This window comes from Mixophyes fleayi, chromosome 1, assembly GCF_038048845.1.
Source record: "Mixophyes fleayi isolate aMixFle1 chromosome 1, aMixFle1.hap1, whole genome shotgun sequence".
In the NCBI taxonomy this organism is placed as follows: Eukaryota; Metazoa; Chordata; class Amphibia; order Anura; family Limnodynastidae; genus Mixophyes; species Mixophyes fleayi.
The window spans coordinates 313,605,230-313,623,847 of NC_134402.1; the positions used below are offsets into that span (position 1 = coordinate 313,605,230).

The 18,618-nt window shown below is 43.7% G+C and overlaps 1 protein-coding gene across 5 annotated transcripts in view; it reads left to right on the plus strand.

Moving 5' to 3' along the window:
* Nucleotides 1-18,618, plus strand: part of CHD8 (chromodomain helicase DNA binding protein 8) — a 111,874-nt gene that overhangs the window by 44,935 nt on the left and 48,321 nt on the right. For all 5 annotated transcript variants that reach the window (XM_075212078.1, XM_075212115.1, XM_075212097.1 and 2 more), the window contains exons 16-21: nt 3,105-3,360; nt 4,291-4,501; nt 4,882-5,077; nt 5,820-5,987; nt 6,185-6,367; nt 7,959-8,069. In XM_075212078.1, coding sequence (XP_075068179.1) covers nt 3,105-3,360; nt 4,291-4,501; nt 4,882-5,077; nt 5,820-5,987; nt 6,185-6,367; nt 7,959-8,069 — 1,125 coding nt within the window. The remainder of the gene's footprint in view (nt 1-3,104; nt 3,361-4,290; nt 4,502-4,881; nt 5,078-5,819; nt 5,988-6,184; nt 6,368-7,958; nt 8,070-18,618) is intronic.

Here is an 18,618-nt window from a genome sequence, read left to right on the forward strand (position 1 = left end):
AGGGCCATGGATGGCTAATAAATTTAAAGAAATCCCAGATGGTTCCATGTCAACGCATGGTTTTCCTAGGGCTTATTATGTACACCAGCTAGCAAAGGGTGTTCCTACCTGTCGAGAAGATCAGTTCAATTCAGAGTATAACAATTCAGGTCTTGTCCTCTCCCAACCCCTCAATGCACTTATGCATGCGGCTGCTGGGAAAGATGGTGGCCTCCTTCAAGACCATCCCCTTCGGTCGAGCCCATTCTCGTTGTTTTCAGTGGGATCTATTGACGAAATGGTCAGGATCCCACCTACGTTTGGATCTCCAGAGGATCTCTCTATCTCCAAGGGCGAGAGAATCGCTTCAGTGGTGGCTGATTCAGGATCACATGACAGTGGGCAGGTCCTTCGCTCCATGGCCATGTATCATAGCCACGACGGACGCCAGCCTGAAAGGTTGGGGGGCGGTAATTCTGCACCTCCGGCTCCAGGGACTTTGGTCGGTTCAGGAATCGGCCCTATCAATAAACGTGCTATTCTTTTGGCCCCTTCGGAGGGCCCAGTCCCTCCTTCAGGGCCACCCTGTCAGAGTTCAGTCCGACAATGCCACGGCCGTGGCATATGTCAACAGGCAAGGAGGAACCAGGAGTGCAGCGGCAATGAATATTGCAGCTCAAATTTTGGTTTGGGCAGAAAAATTTGTTCCAGCAATATCGGCAGTTTTCATTCCAGGAATAAAGAATTGGGAGGCCGACTACCGAAGTCGACACCAGATGATGCCGGGGGAGTGGTCACTCCATCCGGAAGTTTTCCAGTCTCTGGTTCAGAGGTGGTGTCTTCCGGACATAGATCTCACGGCCTCCAGACACAACAGAAAGGTTCACAGGTTTTGCGCAAGGGGAAGAGACCCATTAGCGGTGGCAGTGGACGTTATGACAATGTCATGGGTGTTCAGGTTGGGATACCTGTTTCCTCCGATTCCCATGCTTCCTCGCGTACTTAGAATTACTGGCAGACCGCCCTGCCTTACTTGTCTAATAGCTCCCTCATGGCCGCGCCGAGTCTGGTACGCGGACATAATCTCTATGGCGGAAGGACAAGGCTTTCGTCTTCCGTCTCGAAACGACCTTCTTCTGCAAGGTCCCTTCCATCACTAGAATTTACCTCAGCTCAGTTTAACGGCATGGCTGTTGAAGTCAGCCTCTGGAGGGCTAGAGGTTTTTCCTCCAGCGTAGTCAATACTATGATGCGAGCCAGAAAGCCAGTTTCAGCTCGCATCTATCACAGGATTTGGAGAGCCTACATCAGATGGTGCGAAAATAAGACCTGTCACTCGTCCTCTTTTCGCCTCCCTCGCTTGTTTGTTTTCCTTCAGGATGGCCTGGAAGCAGGGCTTCGGTTAGGTTCTTTAAAAGTTCAGGTTTTGGCTCTCAGTATATTTGCACCTGAAATTAGCGGATTTACCAGGTATTAGGACTTCCTCTTGCATATTCAGCCTCCCTATGTTCCCCCCACAGCACCATGGGATCTCAACCTGGTACTGGATATGCTTAAGGGGCCTCCTTTTGAGCCATTACTTGTGGCAGATTTGAAGTGGTTGACCTGGAAGGTCCTCTTCCTTTTGGCTATTGCATCTGCACGTAGGGTTTCGGAATTAGGAGCTCTGTCTTGTCGGGAACCATATCTGGTTTTCCACGAGGACAGAGAGGTGTTAAGAACCCTCCCTTCCTTCGTTCCAAAAGTAGTTTCGGCTTTCCATCTGAACCAGGAAATTGTAGTTCCGGTCTCCTCCTCTACTTCCAATTCGGATCAACAGTCTATGGAAAAGTTAGATGTGGTTAGGGCTCTCCGCATTTATGTCAAGAGAACTTCTCAGATTAGACATACTGATTCTCTGTTTGTTCTTTATGATGCTAGTCTCAAGACCGTCCATTGCAAGATGGATTACGGCAACCATTAAGAAAGCTTACATAAAGGCTAACCGTCCTGTGCTGGAGAGACTTACGGCCCATTCCACCAGATCGGTAGGGGCGTCGTGGGCAGCGAGAAATGGGGCTTCTGCAGACCAGCTTTGCTCTGTCCACACCTTTACTAAATTTTACCAGTTTAATGTATCTGCATCTGCGGATGCAAATTTCGCTCGTAATGCTTTACAAGTGGGATTTTCAGAGTAGTCCCACCATTAGGGGCTGCTTTAGAACGTCTTCATGGTAAGCAGTGTCCCCCGGACTGGATGTAAGAGAAAAGAGGATTTATGTACTTACGTTAAATCCGTTTCTCTGATTCCGTCTGGGGGACACTGCGATCCCTCCCTTCTGCTTTTCTTCTGTGTGCTTTTGGTTGATTGGCCTTTTCTCCCTGGGGCTTTTTAATTAACTGACAGGAAGGGGCAGGGGGATTGTAGAGGGGAGGGGTCTGTCGGCAGTACTAAAAGTTAACTAGTTAGGTGCCAACTCCCCAAGCTCCCTCCACAACCCATGGTAAGCAGTGTCCCCCAGACGGAATCAGAGAAACGGATTTAACGTAAGTACATAAATCCTCTTTTTGACCCGCAGCCACATCTCATGACACCGGATGCGGCCGTGTCAGCGCACAGGCGGCCGCATCACATGACACGCGATGCGTCCGCATCATTGGACGCGGCCGCATCGTGCGTCATGTGATGCGGCCGCCTGTGCGCCCCCCCGGGCTGAAATATGCCAGCCCGTGCCTTGTTGTATAGTACAAGAACTGCTTCTAAAATTCCGTTTGCTCTAGTTACTGAAAGTTCCCTTCCGCTCTATAACATGCTCTGAACCATGATTTTGTAAAACATTGTGAAAACGCATATGAATAAAACATACATGTAATTGAATGCTTATACATGTTTCTGTAGCTTAAAAAAAAAATATATGGGGGCTGGCTAGTCTGGGGTAAATTGAAAGTAGTAATATTTTGATCAACGTTTAGAAGAGCCATGATTCCTTAGTGCTGGACAATAATTGTATACATGACATATATGAATTCAATAAATATAATACCTGTTACAAGAATACAATTACGCATTGTAACAGAAAGCTGGATAGTCATGACCTAATTCTAGACTATTTTTCTTTCTAATTATAAAACTGTCTAATCTGTAGGTGCAAAAGTTACAAGCCATCTTGAAGCCTATGATGCTTAGGAGATTAAAGGAAGACGTGGAGAAAAATCTCGCTCCCAAGCAGGAAACTATCATTGAAGTGGAGCTAACTAATATTCAGAAGAAATATTACAGGGCTATTCTGGAAAAGAACTTTTCTTTCCTTACTAAAGGAGCCAGTCAATCAAACACTCCCAACTTGCTTAACACCATGATGGAGCTTCGCAAGTGTTGCAACCACCCCTACCTCATCACTGGTATGAGCCATTCGTATACCAGCCCATAAGAGTGTCCTTTTTATTTAGAAAATGTTTTCAGAAACGGAAGCACAGATAAAATTAGTCACAGAGCAAATCTCTCTTGAGGATTATCTGGTTGTGGTATATTTTGACAATTGTAGATCTCAAGTTTCCAAATGAAAAGGAGTGGCAAATTTTCTTTGACAATTACCACTTCTAGGATATGTATCATCTGTTTTTTTTGATCTTAGATGAACAGGTTTTATGATGTTTATATGTTTTATAGATATCATTTATCATTGTTTGCTCTAGCTTTCCTATGTAGTTAATGCATTAACAAGGGGAACGTATTTCTTTTGAATCAATATAATGTTTCTTATGACATGTTATTTTTATAATGGTTATATTGTTAGTTTATTTTATCCTTTTTATAGTTCATAGTTGCTTGTCCATCCCTCCCATATATGTATGTTCAGACTCTGTTCATACAAGCAGTGGCTACACATGCACAGGATTCTTCATTCATTCAATTCTTTGCTCAACACCTGTTTTATTGCCTATGGGTGTAATAAAATGATCACTTTTTGTGCACAGCATTTAGCTGAAAAGTGTTTAGAGTGTTTTTGTCCATAATGTGACAGGAAGCTAACCTTTTATTATCTCCTTATGCCTGTATACTGCAGAAAGTGTGAATGCCAGGTTCATGGAGCATTTATACAGTGGTCCTAAAGCGTGTGATGCCTCCTAGCTTTTTTTTCTCAACCACTTACCAATATGACAGTAATAATGGTTCCTTTTCGTTGTTTTCTTTGACTACTTCATGAAAGTAGAATAGAATTTCAGCTTTTTCTAATTGCTTTCTCTTATAGGGCCAAAATGTGTTCTCAGTTGTTTTTATGCTCCTGCTGCTGCCCTTTATTTATTTATTTTATTTTTCTCCCTAACAAGGAGCGGAAGAGAAGATCATGTTTGATTTCCGAGAAGCCACCCCAGTAATTCCTCCTGACTTCCATTTGCAAGCTATGGTGCGCTCCTCTGGCAAATTGGTGCTAATAGACAAACTACTACCCAAGCTTAGAGCTGGAGGTCACAAGGTTCTCATCTTTTCCCAAATGGTGCGGTGCTTGGATATATTGGAGGATTACCTCATTCAACGAAGGTAACAAATGCAAGGCTAAACCATTTACCATCAAACCTGATTTACTACAGCTTTCTAGCTCCCTCCTTACTCCAGGCTTGGAAAATAAAAAGTAGCTCCGTTAAATGTAGCAACCTAATTAGCACATTTGAAAGCCACAGTCATTGTAGTTCTAGAGTTCTACAATTTCTCGGATCTTGAGTTTGGCAATTGCCACCCAATGGGGGACATGAAAACTAGTAAACTGTTAAAAAGAAAGTGTAAAGGTTTACTTTTAAATTTTCTAAACTGCATTGTAAAATGGACAACCTGGTTTCACTTGTTACCCTATTGCAAATCTTCAATTTATTTTGCTAATGGCTCAGTGTCAAACACTAATATGTGTTTGCATAAATCAAAAGGTACCTCTATGAACGAATTGATGGTAGAGTTCGCGGGAACATGCGTCAAGCAGCAATTGATCGATTCAGCCGTCCAGACTCTGATCGCTTTGTGTTCTTACTGTGTACACGTGCTGGTGGACTTGGGATCAACCTTACAGCTGCAGACACATGCATCATCTTTGATTCTGACTGGAATCCTCAGAATGACCTACAGGTATTTCATTATACATCTTATCATCATTTATTTATTTACATAGTGCCACTAATTCCGCAGCGCTGTACAGAGAATGCACCCACATCAGTCCTTGCCCCAATAGACCTTACCGTCTAAATTCCCTAACACACACACACACACACACACACACACGTATACTTTTTTAAGTGTCATTTTACATTTCTGTTGTCATTTCTCTTTCATCCAGTCTGGGGGACACTGCTTACCATGGGTTGTGGAGGGGAGCACGGGAGTCCATAATTGCGTGTTTAAAAAAAGGGAATGCAACTTTTCTGTAGTTCCACTTGTATTCAAATCAAAGCTTAAGATGCATTACAATTTGAGTAGGAGTGGAAATATGTTCTGTATAAACAGTACTGGTGTCGTAAGTGTCAGATTTGTTTTGATATGAATAATGTGCAATTGTGTTCAGATGCATAAGTTTGCTTTCTGGACATACAGTGTGAAATCACACAAGATACAACAATTTGCATAGTGTATGCCTTGATTTGAATTAGGCCCCTATTGTCCATATCAGGGTTTACACTCTCATGAAAACATAAATTCTGAAGATATGGCAAACCGTTTAGAAAATTAATGGATATTATGAGAGCAGGATGTGGCCAATTTCTACCATGAATGTAATTGCACAGAAATATCTCTTATTTTGTACAAGCCATGCTCTGCCTTTTTTTGTGTATGCTTTTAAATTCTACGGTTTTTTTTTTTCACATGTTCTCAGGCACAAGCACGTTGTCACCGCATTGGGCAGAGCAAAGCTGTTAAGATTTACCGTCTAATTACACGAAACTCCTATGAAAGAGAGATGTTTGACAAGGCAAGCCTTAAGCTAGGGCTGGACAAAGCTGTGCTGCAGTCCATGAGTGGCCGGGATAACCACCTAAGTGGAGTGAGTATCTATTGTAGAAAACAAGGTGCCCATGTCCGATCATGTATTTAAAGATGTTGAAAGATAGTACAATTGGAAATGTAACATTAACAGTACAAGCGGAGTAAAAGCCTAATTGCTATATAGTTATTACAAATACCATTGATAAAAATCTGCTATAAACCCTTTTTAAATGTGTCAATATTTGTTTCTTGCAGCCCATCCAGCAGTTTACAAAGAAAGAAATTGAAGACCTGTTAAGAAAAGGAGCCTATGCAGCCATCATGGACGAAGATGATGAAGGTTCCAAATTTTGTGAGGAAGACATCGATCAAATTCTGTTGAGACGAACCACTACTATAACCATAGAGTCTGAGGGCAAGGGCTCAACCTTTTCTAAGGTCTGTTTTATCTTTAATCTCTAATTATAGTCAGAAATCTCAAACTTAATGACACAATTTGGATTTGAGAAGTGACAATAAAGTAGATAGAGAGATTCATAAACAAATAATATATTAAAATGTATTCCCTGATTGTGGCAAATTCAAAAGCAGTTGTTGATAAATCCCAACTTCTTGGCACAAATACTTTGCTGGTTATAGTTGATAACCCTTATATATGCAAATACAAATGGCCACAGAAGTTCCATATGTAATTTATAAAAATTCTGTAACGATTGCTGTTCAAAGAATCAGGACAACAAAGTCCCCCAGTAGATTGTGTGGTTAGAATACATTGTCCAAAAACAATTCCACATAAGGCAATCCAAAAATATTCCAAATGTCAGTAAGACTGTTCAATCCGTATTTAGGATGAAGGAATTACTTAGAAAAATATGACATAGTCCATCAAATTAGGCAACAATTCGAAGACAAGAAAATTTCCACTGTAAGTAGGTGTAATCAATGTCGTACCTTGATTCGAATGGAGCGCTCCAAACTTTATACAGTCCACAGCGGCACTGGAAAGGCCAAAAAATCCACTTTGCTGTTAGTATATGAGGAGCTGGGAATTTCAGTCAGTTGCCACGAATATCAACTGACGCGTTTCTCTGCCTCTAAAGGGGGGCGGTTTCATCAGAGGTAAATGCAGAGGCCACACAGAAGCCCTTAAATACCACTGTGTGTTATATAAACCAAGCTTCGAATTGTTGCCTAATTTGATGAACTGTCATATTTTTCTAATTAATGGGATTCCTTCAACAACTGCTTTTGAATTTGCCACAATCGGGGAATATACATTTTATTTTGTTTTTATATATAATATCTATATATTATATATAAATGGATGGATAAAGATATATTCTCATCATTTATTTATATAACGCCACTAATTCCGCAGCGCTGTACAGAGAACTCCTTCACATCAGTCCCTGTCCCAGTCTAAATTTCCTAGCATACACACACAAAGCGAGAGAGATATTGACTAGGGCCAATTTGATAGCAGCCAATTAACCTACTAGTATGTTTTTGGAGTGTGGGAGGAAACCCACGCAAACACAGGGAGAACATACAAACTTCACACAGATAAGGCCATGGTCAAGAATTGAACTCATGACCCCAGTGCTTTGAGGCAGTAGTGTTAACCACTGAGCCACCATGCTGCTCTTATTTATAAATTGTTTTACTTTTAATAAATATGAGAATTAATATTTCACCATAACCAGCGCTCCTCTACATTTTTTTTAGTTCTTGTACACATCTGGCAGAAAAAGTATCTGCTGTACATTGTAGCAGTGGTTGGTGAAGTAATTTATGATATTTTACCTGTTAGCGCCTAATTAACTGCTTTTTGGGTTCAAAAGTATTTGGGTTTTTGTTTTTTTCAAATTTTTCTTGTTTCAACACATGCTATAATGTAATGCAATGTTGCCCAAATTGACTTTTTTAGTCCTGGCACAAATTATTGTGAGGGCTGTAAATCTAAGTGGTATGTTTTCCAGTGTTATGCTTTTTTGTCTTATGGAATAAATTTGTTGGCTTTCTTTGTCAGGCAAGCTTTGTGGCCTCTGAGAACAGGACAGATATTTCACTTGATGATCCTAACTTTTGGCAGAAGTGGGCAAAAAAAGCGGATCTAGACCTAGATCTTCTTAACAGTAAGGTGAGTTGAAGTGTTCTCGAGACTTGTTTTGTTCTATTTTCAAAATCATTGTAACTAAATCTGCAATAGAGCCATGTACTGTAGTAATAAAACCAAATAAATCAAATCTTAAAACCCTGCAGATTGCTTCAAAATAAATATAACTACATGAAATGTAGGATGATTTTAATGGTTTTCTGTCAATACACAATTCTATACAAACAAGTGAAAATTGTAATTTCTCATGAGTTGATTTGGGGGACACTGGAAACATGGGGTATAGAGCTGTCTGACAGCTTCACTGATTGAGCGACTGGAAAGGGAGAAGAAGTTTCTATTGACCTCTTACTGACTCCTGTTCTCCTGTAAATATCTCCGCAGAGCGGAAAATGTCACTACTACGACTTTGCATCAGAAACTGCTCTCCAGCCTTCTGCTGGCTTTTCCGCTCACCGTAAAGGTCGCTTAAAGCTGACAGACACAGAATCACAGCAAAAACTAATCTAGATCTCCTACCCAAGGGAGAAGTAATAGTGTGTGTATTTGGTGTTCTTTCTAGTTTTCTTTATGTGGTGTTTGACTATATTGTAGTTCACTCTGCTCCTATTGTGGTACCTGTCCATTTATTCTCCCTTTTTCTTTTAATGTTGGACTAAAGGAGCAATAGCAGAGTTTGTTGCATATCATGTGCGGCTGTGAGGTGAAACCAGTCTGGGCTAAATCATTTGCCATTTCATTTGCAGAGCTAAGCCTGCTCGCAAATAGCCCAAATATGCTGAGTAGGGGCAGCACGGTGGCTAAGTGGTTAGCATTTTCTGCCTCACAGCGCTGGGGTCATGGGTTCAATTCCCACCCATGGCCTTATCTGTGTGGAGTTTGTATGTTCTCCCCGTGTTTGCGTGGGTTTCCTCCGGGTGCTCCAATTTCCTCCCACACTCCAAAAACATACTAGTAGGTTAATTGGCTGCTATCAAAATTGACCCTAGTCTCTCTCTGTCTGTCTTTCTGTGTGTGTATATTAGGGAATTTAGACTGTAAGCTCCAATGGGGCAGGGACTGATGTGAATGAGTTCTCTGTACAGCGCTGCGGAATCAGTGGCGCTATATAAATAGTAATGATGATGATGATGATGAGGAGCAAGTAAAGTGTTCCCTCATCTCCCCCCTCAATTTCTCAGATACAGAACCTGCTCCCTATTTCCAGAGAATAGCTGATATGGGCCCAGAGTCAGGCCAAGTTGGTACAAGGCTTTAGTCATTGTTTCCTCTTCTTTGAAGAGAATTTGAGTTGTCGTCTTCTGCTAGACCAGGGTAGTACATAACACTGCTCTGATCCAGTCTAAGGAATCTGATCTTTCCTTTCTGCTGAAGGTGAAGTTGCTTGCCAATCAGACATAGACAAATCTTGATAATTTGGCAAGGATTCCTTTAAAGAACATGGGGTTGATTACTTGGTGGTGGCTGTACTACGCACCCTCCATATTCAAGACAGAATAACCTGTCTCTATTGATGTTTCTTCAAGAGAAAAGAAACCGTATTTTTCTTTTCTGTCCTCTCAACTAAATGAGGTTCTTGCTGATGTGGAGCAAATGTGATCTAATGTTCAGTCTTGCTCAGATTAAAATCATTTTATCCATTTTCAGTAGAGGGTAGAGAATCTCTGCTAAAAGTGCATGCCTCTATAGTTTGGTTGTCAAAAACCACAACCATTCCTATTCTTGATGCAGCCATGCTAAAATTTGACTGATAGAATATGCTAAGCAATTTTCTCTTTCCTACCACTGGGGGACACTGCGAGACTTTGGGTATAGTAGGTGGGACTAAGAGTTTAGGCACTTATCAACTTGTTTGTTTCTCACACTCCTTCCCTACTATGCTCCTCCTATCCAGCTCAGACCTCAGTTTTTTCTAAGTGCCTAGGAGATAGGTTGCTTCGGTATAGGCTCCTGCCTATACTGTTAATAGTTATAGGTTTTCACTCTCATTTTTATTCCCTCTTTTGGTGCAGTGCAAGGATTGAACAAAGACCCAGGGGAGTGTAAAGCCCGAGGCTCCCTTCACTCTGGTCCCTACAGAGGAGGCAGCAGCTTCTGAGCTGACTCACCCTTCGCAAATCTCTCCCTAGATATAGAGCAGCTGCAGGGTCAATATATTATGAGTCTGCTGATAAGGAGGCAGACAAAGTAGCTGTATGCAGGTCAGCCGTGAGTGAAGCTATTACAGCCTCTCTGCCCGTCCCGACATTTACTGGCATTGTGCCCCTAGGAAACGAGCATGGAACTGAAGTCATCACTTCTATGGGGGAAGTCAGCGATCGCACTCCATAGGAGGCGATACGCTGAAGACATAGCGCGGCAGCCTGGGCACTTTAACTCTGCCAAGCGCTTGGTACAAGCAGCCGACAGCCATGTTCTAGGGCTGTTCGGCAATGCAGAGTGGCAGACTGGACAGTGGAACCAGGGAGTTGGAACTTCCCCTCCCCCAGCAGCATGGGCTCTCGATCGGCAGCCATTTCCACAGCATACTGGTGCAGTATACGCTCTTCTAACACTGTTTTTGCTTCCGTATCCTTATCTGCATTGTTGATGTTTAATTGTGCTTTGAGAGATATATATTTCACACAGATATACATTATATAGTTACAAAACGATAAAACAGATTTGTTCTGTAACTCGTTTTTTCCTAGCATTGCTTTGTGTCACACAAGGAAACTTCCAGGTGTAAAAGACCCACTGGTATGTTGCTACTGCATTATCTATGTGCCAAAAGCAATTGGATACAGATTTATTCTGTTATACACTCCATAGTATTGCATTTTGTCAAAAAAAAAAGGGACCTCCAGGGGTAAGAGACCCGCTGGTATGTCTGTACTACATTATCCATTTGCCAAGAGCATGATATACAGATTTATTCTGTGACCCTTTTTATAGCATTGCATTATGCCTAAAAAGGGTTGAGTCCTCCTGGTACGTCCGTGCGGCATTACACATGTGCCAAATGTAATTTTTATATTCTCTTTTGGACAGCATAACCCAGATGTGCAGTTTATGATGCTAACATATGTGAATCATGTGCTTCCAATTAGGCTTTAGCAGCTGATTAAGCCGGTCTGGCCTAGATCACTGGCAGCATCATTGGCCGTAACCCACTAAGGTGGTGATAGGGACACCTTCACACCCACCCACACACTCAGGCCGCACAGTTCATACCAATGGCAAGCACATATTTCCGGACGGAAGCGATATGCCAAGATCCCAGTCTGAGTCCACACAGACAGAGACAGGGTTGCTAACCATCTCAGAGGTAAGCATGGGAAATCGCTAGTGGGATCTCGTTTTTACAGAAAATTCCACATCCATTCACGGGGTGGATAATTTCATCCTAAGCATCAAACACACTTTAGGTTCTGCAGAACTTCAGCCGGTGGCTCCCTCCGCACCTGCCCTATTTAAAAGACCCTCCCCTCAAAGGATGGGCATAAGCATAGTTTTATTTTTCAAAATGGGAAACAGTCAGGATTAGAATATGGTTCATTCCTCACCAGAGGATGGCTAATTGAGTCTGGATTTACAGACAAAAACATTGATCTCTGAGCATTCCACATTCACTCACTGGATGGATAATCTCTGCTCGTGCATTAGACTCATTTTAACCTTCGCGGAACGTGAGTCTGCGTTTCCATTTGCACCCGCCCTATTTAAGAAACCATCTCCTCTTAGGATGCACATGGGGTCTGACCTTTGGCAAACGCCAAATAAACAATTTATAGGTTGTGCAGTTTTTTTTCATCTTTTTCCTCTCCCGGCAGAGAAAATAGGTTAAATAGGCAATCACTTATTCTGCTATCCCTATGCTGCCCACATGGCCATAGAGAGGTTTCTCTAATGGTCTCTTTGACAAGAAGTGTAACCGGGTCTAAATTCAGCTTTTTTTCACTCTCCGATTCAGATCTCCATCCAGTTCCTGGAAGTGCTCTACTGTGTTCGGAACCTACCCAGTTCCTCACTCTTCCTACCACAGCAGATGCTTTTCTCATGCTTCATCTTCTATGCTGTGACCCACAGGGTCTTCCTACCAGGGAACAGGGCCCTCTCACTTCAGCGCAGGACCAGGATGCTCCTGGTGCAGACAGAAGTTTCTTTTCTCAGTTGCATGAGGCTTCTTGAAACCAGGTTACCAATATTCTAGGCAGTAAGGTTTGCATGCTCCACTCCCGACATCTCCAGAGGGAAATTCTCCAGATAGGTTCTGACTCCCATGTTATTGGACACGCAGATATTATCTGTCCTAACCCATTCGTATGTCCTTCTTGTGCTGGTTAGCCAAAATAAGTCAGGAGTGAGGTCAGTCGTTCACCAGGGCCTGAACCCTGGTCATAACAGCTGCTAGTCTGTTAGGTGGAGGTGGATTAATAGGATCCTTAGGGTTCCATGTATTTTGAACCTCCCTAAAGAACTGTTCCTTCAAATTTGGAGCTCACAGCTGCACAAGGTGTTGCGTCAGACTCGGCTGTTCCTAATCAGGAGACCTCTAGACATTCTGTCAGATAATGCCACGTCTGTTGCGTATCTGTACATTCAAGCAGGGAACACGTGGTCCGAGGGAAATGTGAAAGACCAGGGCGTCCATACTCAATTCTCAGGTCACCTTTTACTGCTCAGGATTGTAAGACCCTCAGGTAAAATTTTTCCAATGCCAGGATTTTTTCCTGGATCTTCGGACTGGTGTACCGGTCTCTTCCATGTCTCATGTTCTCGTGAGCGCTAGAGAGTTTTTAAAGGGGGTTGCTTTCAGCTATCCTGGTGGACCCTCGTTTGCTTCGCAGAACATGATTCTCATACATTCGGAGGCTGGTGCTGACTCCACCATCCAATTCCGGCAGATCTTATAGTTCAGGGGCCTCTCCTGCCACACTTTTTTTTTTTTTTTTACATTTTTATTTGAGATTGACAACAAGAATAAGCACAATAAATATACAAAGTGTTTATATACATAGATATATTAGAATATTTGACCGACAACCCCTAAATTTCCTGCCACTCTTTTGATCTCGTCTAGCTTGGTGCCATGGCGTTGTTGGAGACCAGGGTCGTAGGTAAGAGATTCTTCGCAGGAGGCTTCTGGGTACCTTGAATACAGCCTGTGTAGCATTTTCCGCACGCGTTCTCATTGGTCTGGAAATTGTACAGCGTTTGGTGTGAATCACAATGCTTTCACACGTCTCTGTGCTTGCTCTCCAAGTTGTTTTCTTTCGCTACCTGGCTCCAATATGAGACCGCACTTTGGTTCTCTCAAAGTGCAGCCTCCAGTGCTCTCCATCTAGCACTGGTTTACAGGATCATGGGAGGTTGTCTTTTCTTCAGGTTCAGCCCCCCTTTGGTTGGTGAGGTGAAGCCATGGAATCTAGATCTTGTCATCAGAGCGCTTCCTTTGGCCTCCCTTGACCCTCTGATTTTGGGAAATTGTCATCCCAGGGTAGGGGTGATCCCTTGAATATCGCCTTGGTTCGCAGGGTTTTGGTGTCGGGAGTGTGAATTGCACTCCCACATTTTACTTCTCCAAGAGGATAGAGCGGTGCGTCGCACCGTTCATTATTGGTTCAGAGGATAGTGCCTGCATCTCACTTGACGCAGGGGTTTGTGCTTAAGAATTCTCTTATTCTTTTCCCTTTTTGTGTGACGCTCCTCATCAGCTGGATGTGGTTTGTGCTTTTGACCACATTGTCTCTGTCCGTGAGACTAGTGTCCTCTTCGTCCTTTTGGACGCTCAATAGCGGGGTTGGCCAGTTTCCAAATAGTCTCTTGCTCGCTACATCTCTTCCACCATTCTGTTGGATTCGGTTTGTGACTCTCATCCTGTTCATGTGACTTTTAAAGCTCACTCTCCGTGGGGGTTGGCGCTTTGTAGACAGCACGTAAGGGTGCTTCACAGGAGCAGTTGTGCACCGTGGCAACGTTCGCATCTTCTGCACAGTTCTTGGCATGGCTTTGCATCCGAGCGAGCTTTGGCTGCAGGATGTTGTGCGCAGCTGTGCCAGAGCAATCCCTCCCTTAGAGGCAGCTTTGGTATGTCCCAATGTCTCTCACAGTGTCCACCAATGGTAGAAAAGAGAAAAGAATTTTTACTCACCGTAAAATCGATTTCTCTTCATTTGGGGACACTGCGCATCCTCCCTTGCTCTGAAAGTAGTGTTGTTTTTGGTGCTATTTTCTGTATTGCTTCACCTTTCTTCCTGGCTTGGTTATTAATATTATTATTATTAATATTTATTTATAAGGCACAAGGCCACAAGGCATCCGCAGCGCCGTACAGAGACAAACAAAATCACAATACAATGGGAGACAGCACAGTACAGTAAACACAGCAACCCAGTACGCTCAATGCACAGCTAGAGAGGGCGGGGAAGGGGGAGGGAGGATCCGCAAACGACGGGGCCCAAGAAGGAGGGCGCGGAAGACAGGGAGACCCCCAGGGGGGAGGAGGGAGCGAGAGTGGACGTGGGGTGGAGGACCCTCGAGGAGGAGGGCTAAGTAGCTGGAGAGCAGAGTTAGAAGTGGTGGAAACAGGAGGAGAGATGGCCCTGCTCAGAGGAGCGTACAATCTAAGGGGAGGGGTGGACAGACAGAGAGACGCAGGGGAGAGAGGGAGAGTAGGGGGACAGAGGCAGAAGATAAGGTAGGAAGTTAAGTGGGAGACAGAAAGGCTTTAAGAAAAAGGTGGGTTTTTAGGGCCCGTTTGAAGCTGGACAGATTAGGGGAAGTTCTGATGGAGGGAGGGAGCTTGTTCCAGTGGAGGGGGGCAGCGCGGGCGAAGTTTTGGATACGCACGTGGGAGGAGGTTATAAGGGGGGAACAGAGGCGACGGTCAGAGGCAGAACAGAGAGGGCGGGATGGAGCATGAATAGAGAGGAGGGTGGAGATGTAGGGCGCAGTGGAGTTGGCGAGGGCCTTGTAGGTGAGTGTGAGGAGCTTAAAGAGGATTCTGAAGGGGAAGGGGAGCCAGTGAAGGGCTAGGTAGAGGGGGGAGACAAAAGAGGAGCGGCGAGAGAGGAAAATAAGCCTAGCTGCAGCGTTAAGGACGGATCGAAGGGGATCGAGATGAGAGTGGGGGAGGCCAGTGAGGAGGAGGTTGCAGTAGTCCAGGCGGGAGATGATCAGAGAGTGGATAAGGCATTTGGTGGCATCTTGGGAGAGGAAGGGCCGGATGCGAGCGATGTTGCGCAGCTGGAAGCGGCAGGATTTAGCAAGAGAGAGGATGTGGGGGCCAAAGGAGAGAGAGGAGTCGAGGATGACACCAAGGCAGCGAAGTTGGGGGACAGGGGAGATAAAGGTGTTGTCGACAGTGATGGAGAGGTCAGAAGGGGATGGGGTATGAGAGGGAGGAAAAACTATGAGCTCAGTTTTGGCAAGGTTAAGTTTGAGGAATCGAGAGGACATCCAGGAGGAGATGGCAGAGAGGCAGGCGGACACCCTAGAGAGGAGGGAGGGAGAGAGATCAGGAGAGGAGAGGTATAGTTGAGTGTCGTCAGCGTAAAGGTGGTAGCTGAAGCCGAAGGAGCTGATGAGTTCACCCAGGGAGGAGGTGTATAGAGAGAAGAGTAAGGGTCCCAGAACAGAGCCCTGAGGGACCCCGACTGGAAGGGTGGATGGGGGGGAGAGAGACCCAGAGGTGGTGACAGAGAAGGAACGGTGAGTAAGGTAAGAGGTGAACCAGGACAGGACTGGGCCGGACTTGGTTATACAAAACTGAGGTCTGAGCTGGATCGGAGGGGCCTAGTAGGGAAGGAATGTAGGCACTTGTCAACTTGTTTGTTCCTCAAACTCCTAGTCCCTCCTACTACACTCAATATCTCACAGTGTCCCCAATGGAGTAAGAGAAATCGATTTTATGGTGAGTAAAAATCTTCCTTTAATGTCTATTTATGTTGCTGCTGGGGCCTTCTTTAAATCCATCCTGGCTTTGGCCTGGGTCAAGATAGCAATTGTTAAGTGCTCAAAACAGCTTTTTGAAGGTCTACAGTAAGGCAAATCATGGTCATAATTAATTGCTTGTTTGGCTGTATCGGGGAGGCATTCATAGTATCTGGGTGATGCGATCTTAGATGCTGATCTTATTGTTACCATTATTTTGGCCTCGGTGGTTCAAGCGGAAGAGCACTCTGGCTTGGTCTCTTAGAAAATTCAGCCAACTTATCTGTTTCTTCTGGTAGCAATGCTTCAAAGGGTTCTAAAGAAGGTATAAAGAGAGGGTGTTCATGTGATTCCTGTGTCCCTGTGCTGGCCAAGCATATCGTGGTACACTGATGTCTTCAAGATGGTAGCAGGGTCATTGTGGTGATGTCAGAGAGTTGGATCTTTACTCCAAATTTCAGCCCTGTCGGGCTCTCTCCAGAGTTAACTAGCATTGTTATGAGAAGTACAGCCTTTTTTTTCTTTGTATATGCAACACCCCCAGCAAAAGAAAAACTCCATATATTCATCCTCCTAACTCCTTTTGGATCTAATTTTAGTCTTTACAGCATTGCAACATCCTACTTTTGAACCATTTAAGTCTGTAGAGTTGGTTGCTTATGTGGGAAAGCAACTTTTTCTTTTAGCGATTCTTTTAGCCGTAAGGAGAGCGTCAGAATTAGGACCTCTGTCCTGCAAATCACCATGTTTCATTTTTAAATGAAGAGAGGGCTGTACTACGGTCAAAGCCCCCCATTAAGCCTAAATTAGTTTTTATTTTCCACTTCAATCAGGATTTTGTTATTCTGACTTTGAGCCGTGCTTTATCTTTTGAAGAGGGGGAACCTTTTCTCTTGTTGGATGTTAAAGCCCTGAAGTCATACCTTGATAGGACTTCAGTGTTTGAAAACAGATGATGATTTATTCCTGTATGATCCTCAAAATAGAGGTTAAGGTTAGCCTGCATCCAAGCAGTCTATCGCTAGATGGATCACATCAGTAATTAGATAGGTGTACATAGGAATAGAGATCCTAATAATGGGAGTGCACATTCTACCAGATTGATGACTGCCTCTTGGGTGGCATGGCATGGGACCTCAACTGAGCTACTAGCAACTGGTCCTCTGTCCATGCTTTTACAAGTTTTTTCATGTCTAAAGATGCTAGTTGTGGATTGAAAGTTCTGCGCACCGTAATTCTGGAACATTCCCTCCCACCGGCAGCTTTGGGATGTCCCAGTGTCCCCCAATTGGATGTGTTGGAGAGAAGCATTTTTCTACTTTACTCAAATTATTTTCTCAAAATCCATTTGGCGAGACTGGATACCCACCCTTTATGCTCTGGTTCTTTCATTTGTGTTGTCTTCCTTTCTCTCTCTCCCTCTCATTTGCTACTCTTTCCTGTAGGGCTTAGAAAATTCACTGATTTTCAACCGGCTACGGGATATAGAGGGGGAGAGATTTCTCAAAGTGCCCAAGCACCTATCTGCACTTCTATACCCCATGATTACAGTGTCCCCTCCCCAATGGGCTTTGAGGGTGGGTCCCTTTTTTAATTTGTGTGCTTAGGGGACTAAAGCTGGGTGCAGAGCTTTGCTTTTAGCTTATTAGATTATATACTCATTACATTATTTAGAAGTACTGTGTCCGTCTCCAATTTCTCTATTCTCTATTAGAAGCTTTAAAATGATTCAGAAATTATCCACTTACACTTCTTGTTTAGGCATCTGTTTAAGTTTAGTGCCTGGCGATTCGCGTTGTTTTTAGGGCTGCTGTATTAGTCATTTGTTTAATTTTTATTATCTGAGGATCCTGACTTCTGTCAGCAGATAGCATGCACGGTTGCCTACTTGGGGGAGGCGACGCTGGAATGATTTGGGCACAGATCTGTCTCTGTAATCTCTGTTCCTTGGACTGTTTGGCTTAAGTGTGATGTAGGCTGATATAGAGCCTATAAAGGCTCTTGTAACAATTCCCTTTTCTGGGAGTGTTTTGTTTGGCCCTCAGCTTGACCCCATTATCAGTCAGGCAGCAGAAGGTAAGAGTAACTTTCGTCCCTCTAATGCTTCAAAACCCAAGATTTCCAAGTTTCGGTCCTTTCGATTTTCAAGGAGAGGTCACGGTCAGTCAGTCTTCTATTTAGGAATTAGTGGTTTGGGTACAGGGAATTTGTCTTTGGAAAACTTGATTGATTGTGGCCGGGTTCCAAGTACCGTCCGCTATACTCGTGTGGCGGATATCTTGAAATGCACTTCGGCGCCGGCAGGGTCAATACCTGGCGCCGGAGGGGTTAAATCACCGGTGCTAGGTGCAGCGTGAAGTGTTAATTAAATGGGTTTTTTTAAATTAAAAAGTTATTGAAAAGGAAGTTCTTTAACTTCAAACTTAATGAGGCATGAATATGAAGTAGCTATTAGGATTGACAATATTATTTTGCATACTGAATTTCATCTGACATTCCCATGTGGACCAAACATATTTGCTTATGAAATAAATCAGATTTTCAAAGGCTTTAAAAGTATTTGTTATTTAGGTGACTTGGTTCTTTAATCTTGTTATGCTATGAAACATAGCCTGTAGGACTAAACTCTATAGATTTGATATAGTATCTTGCTCCCTCT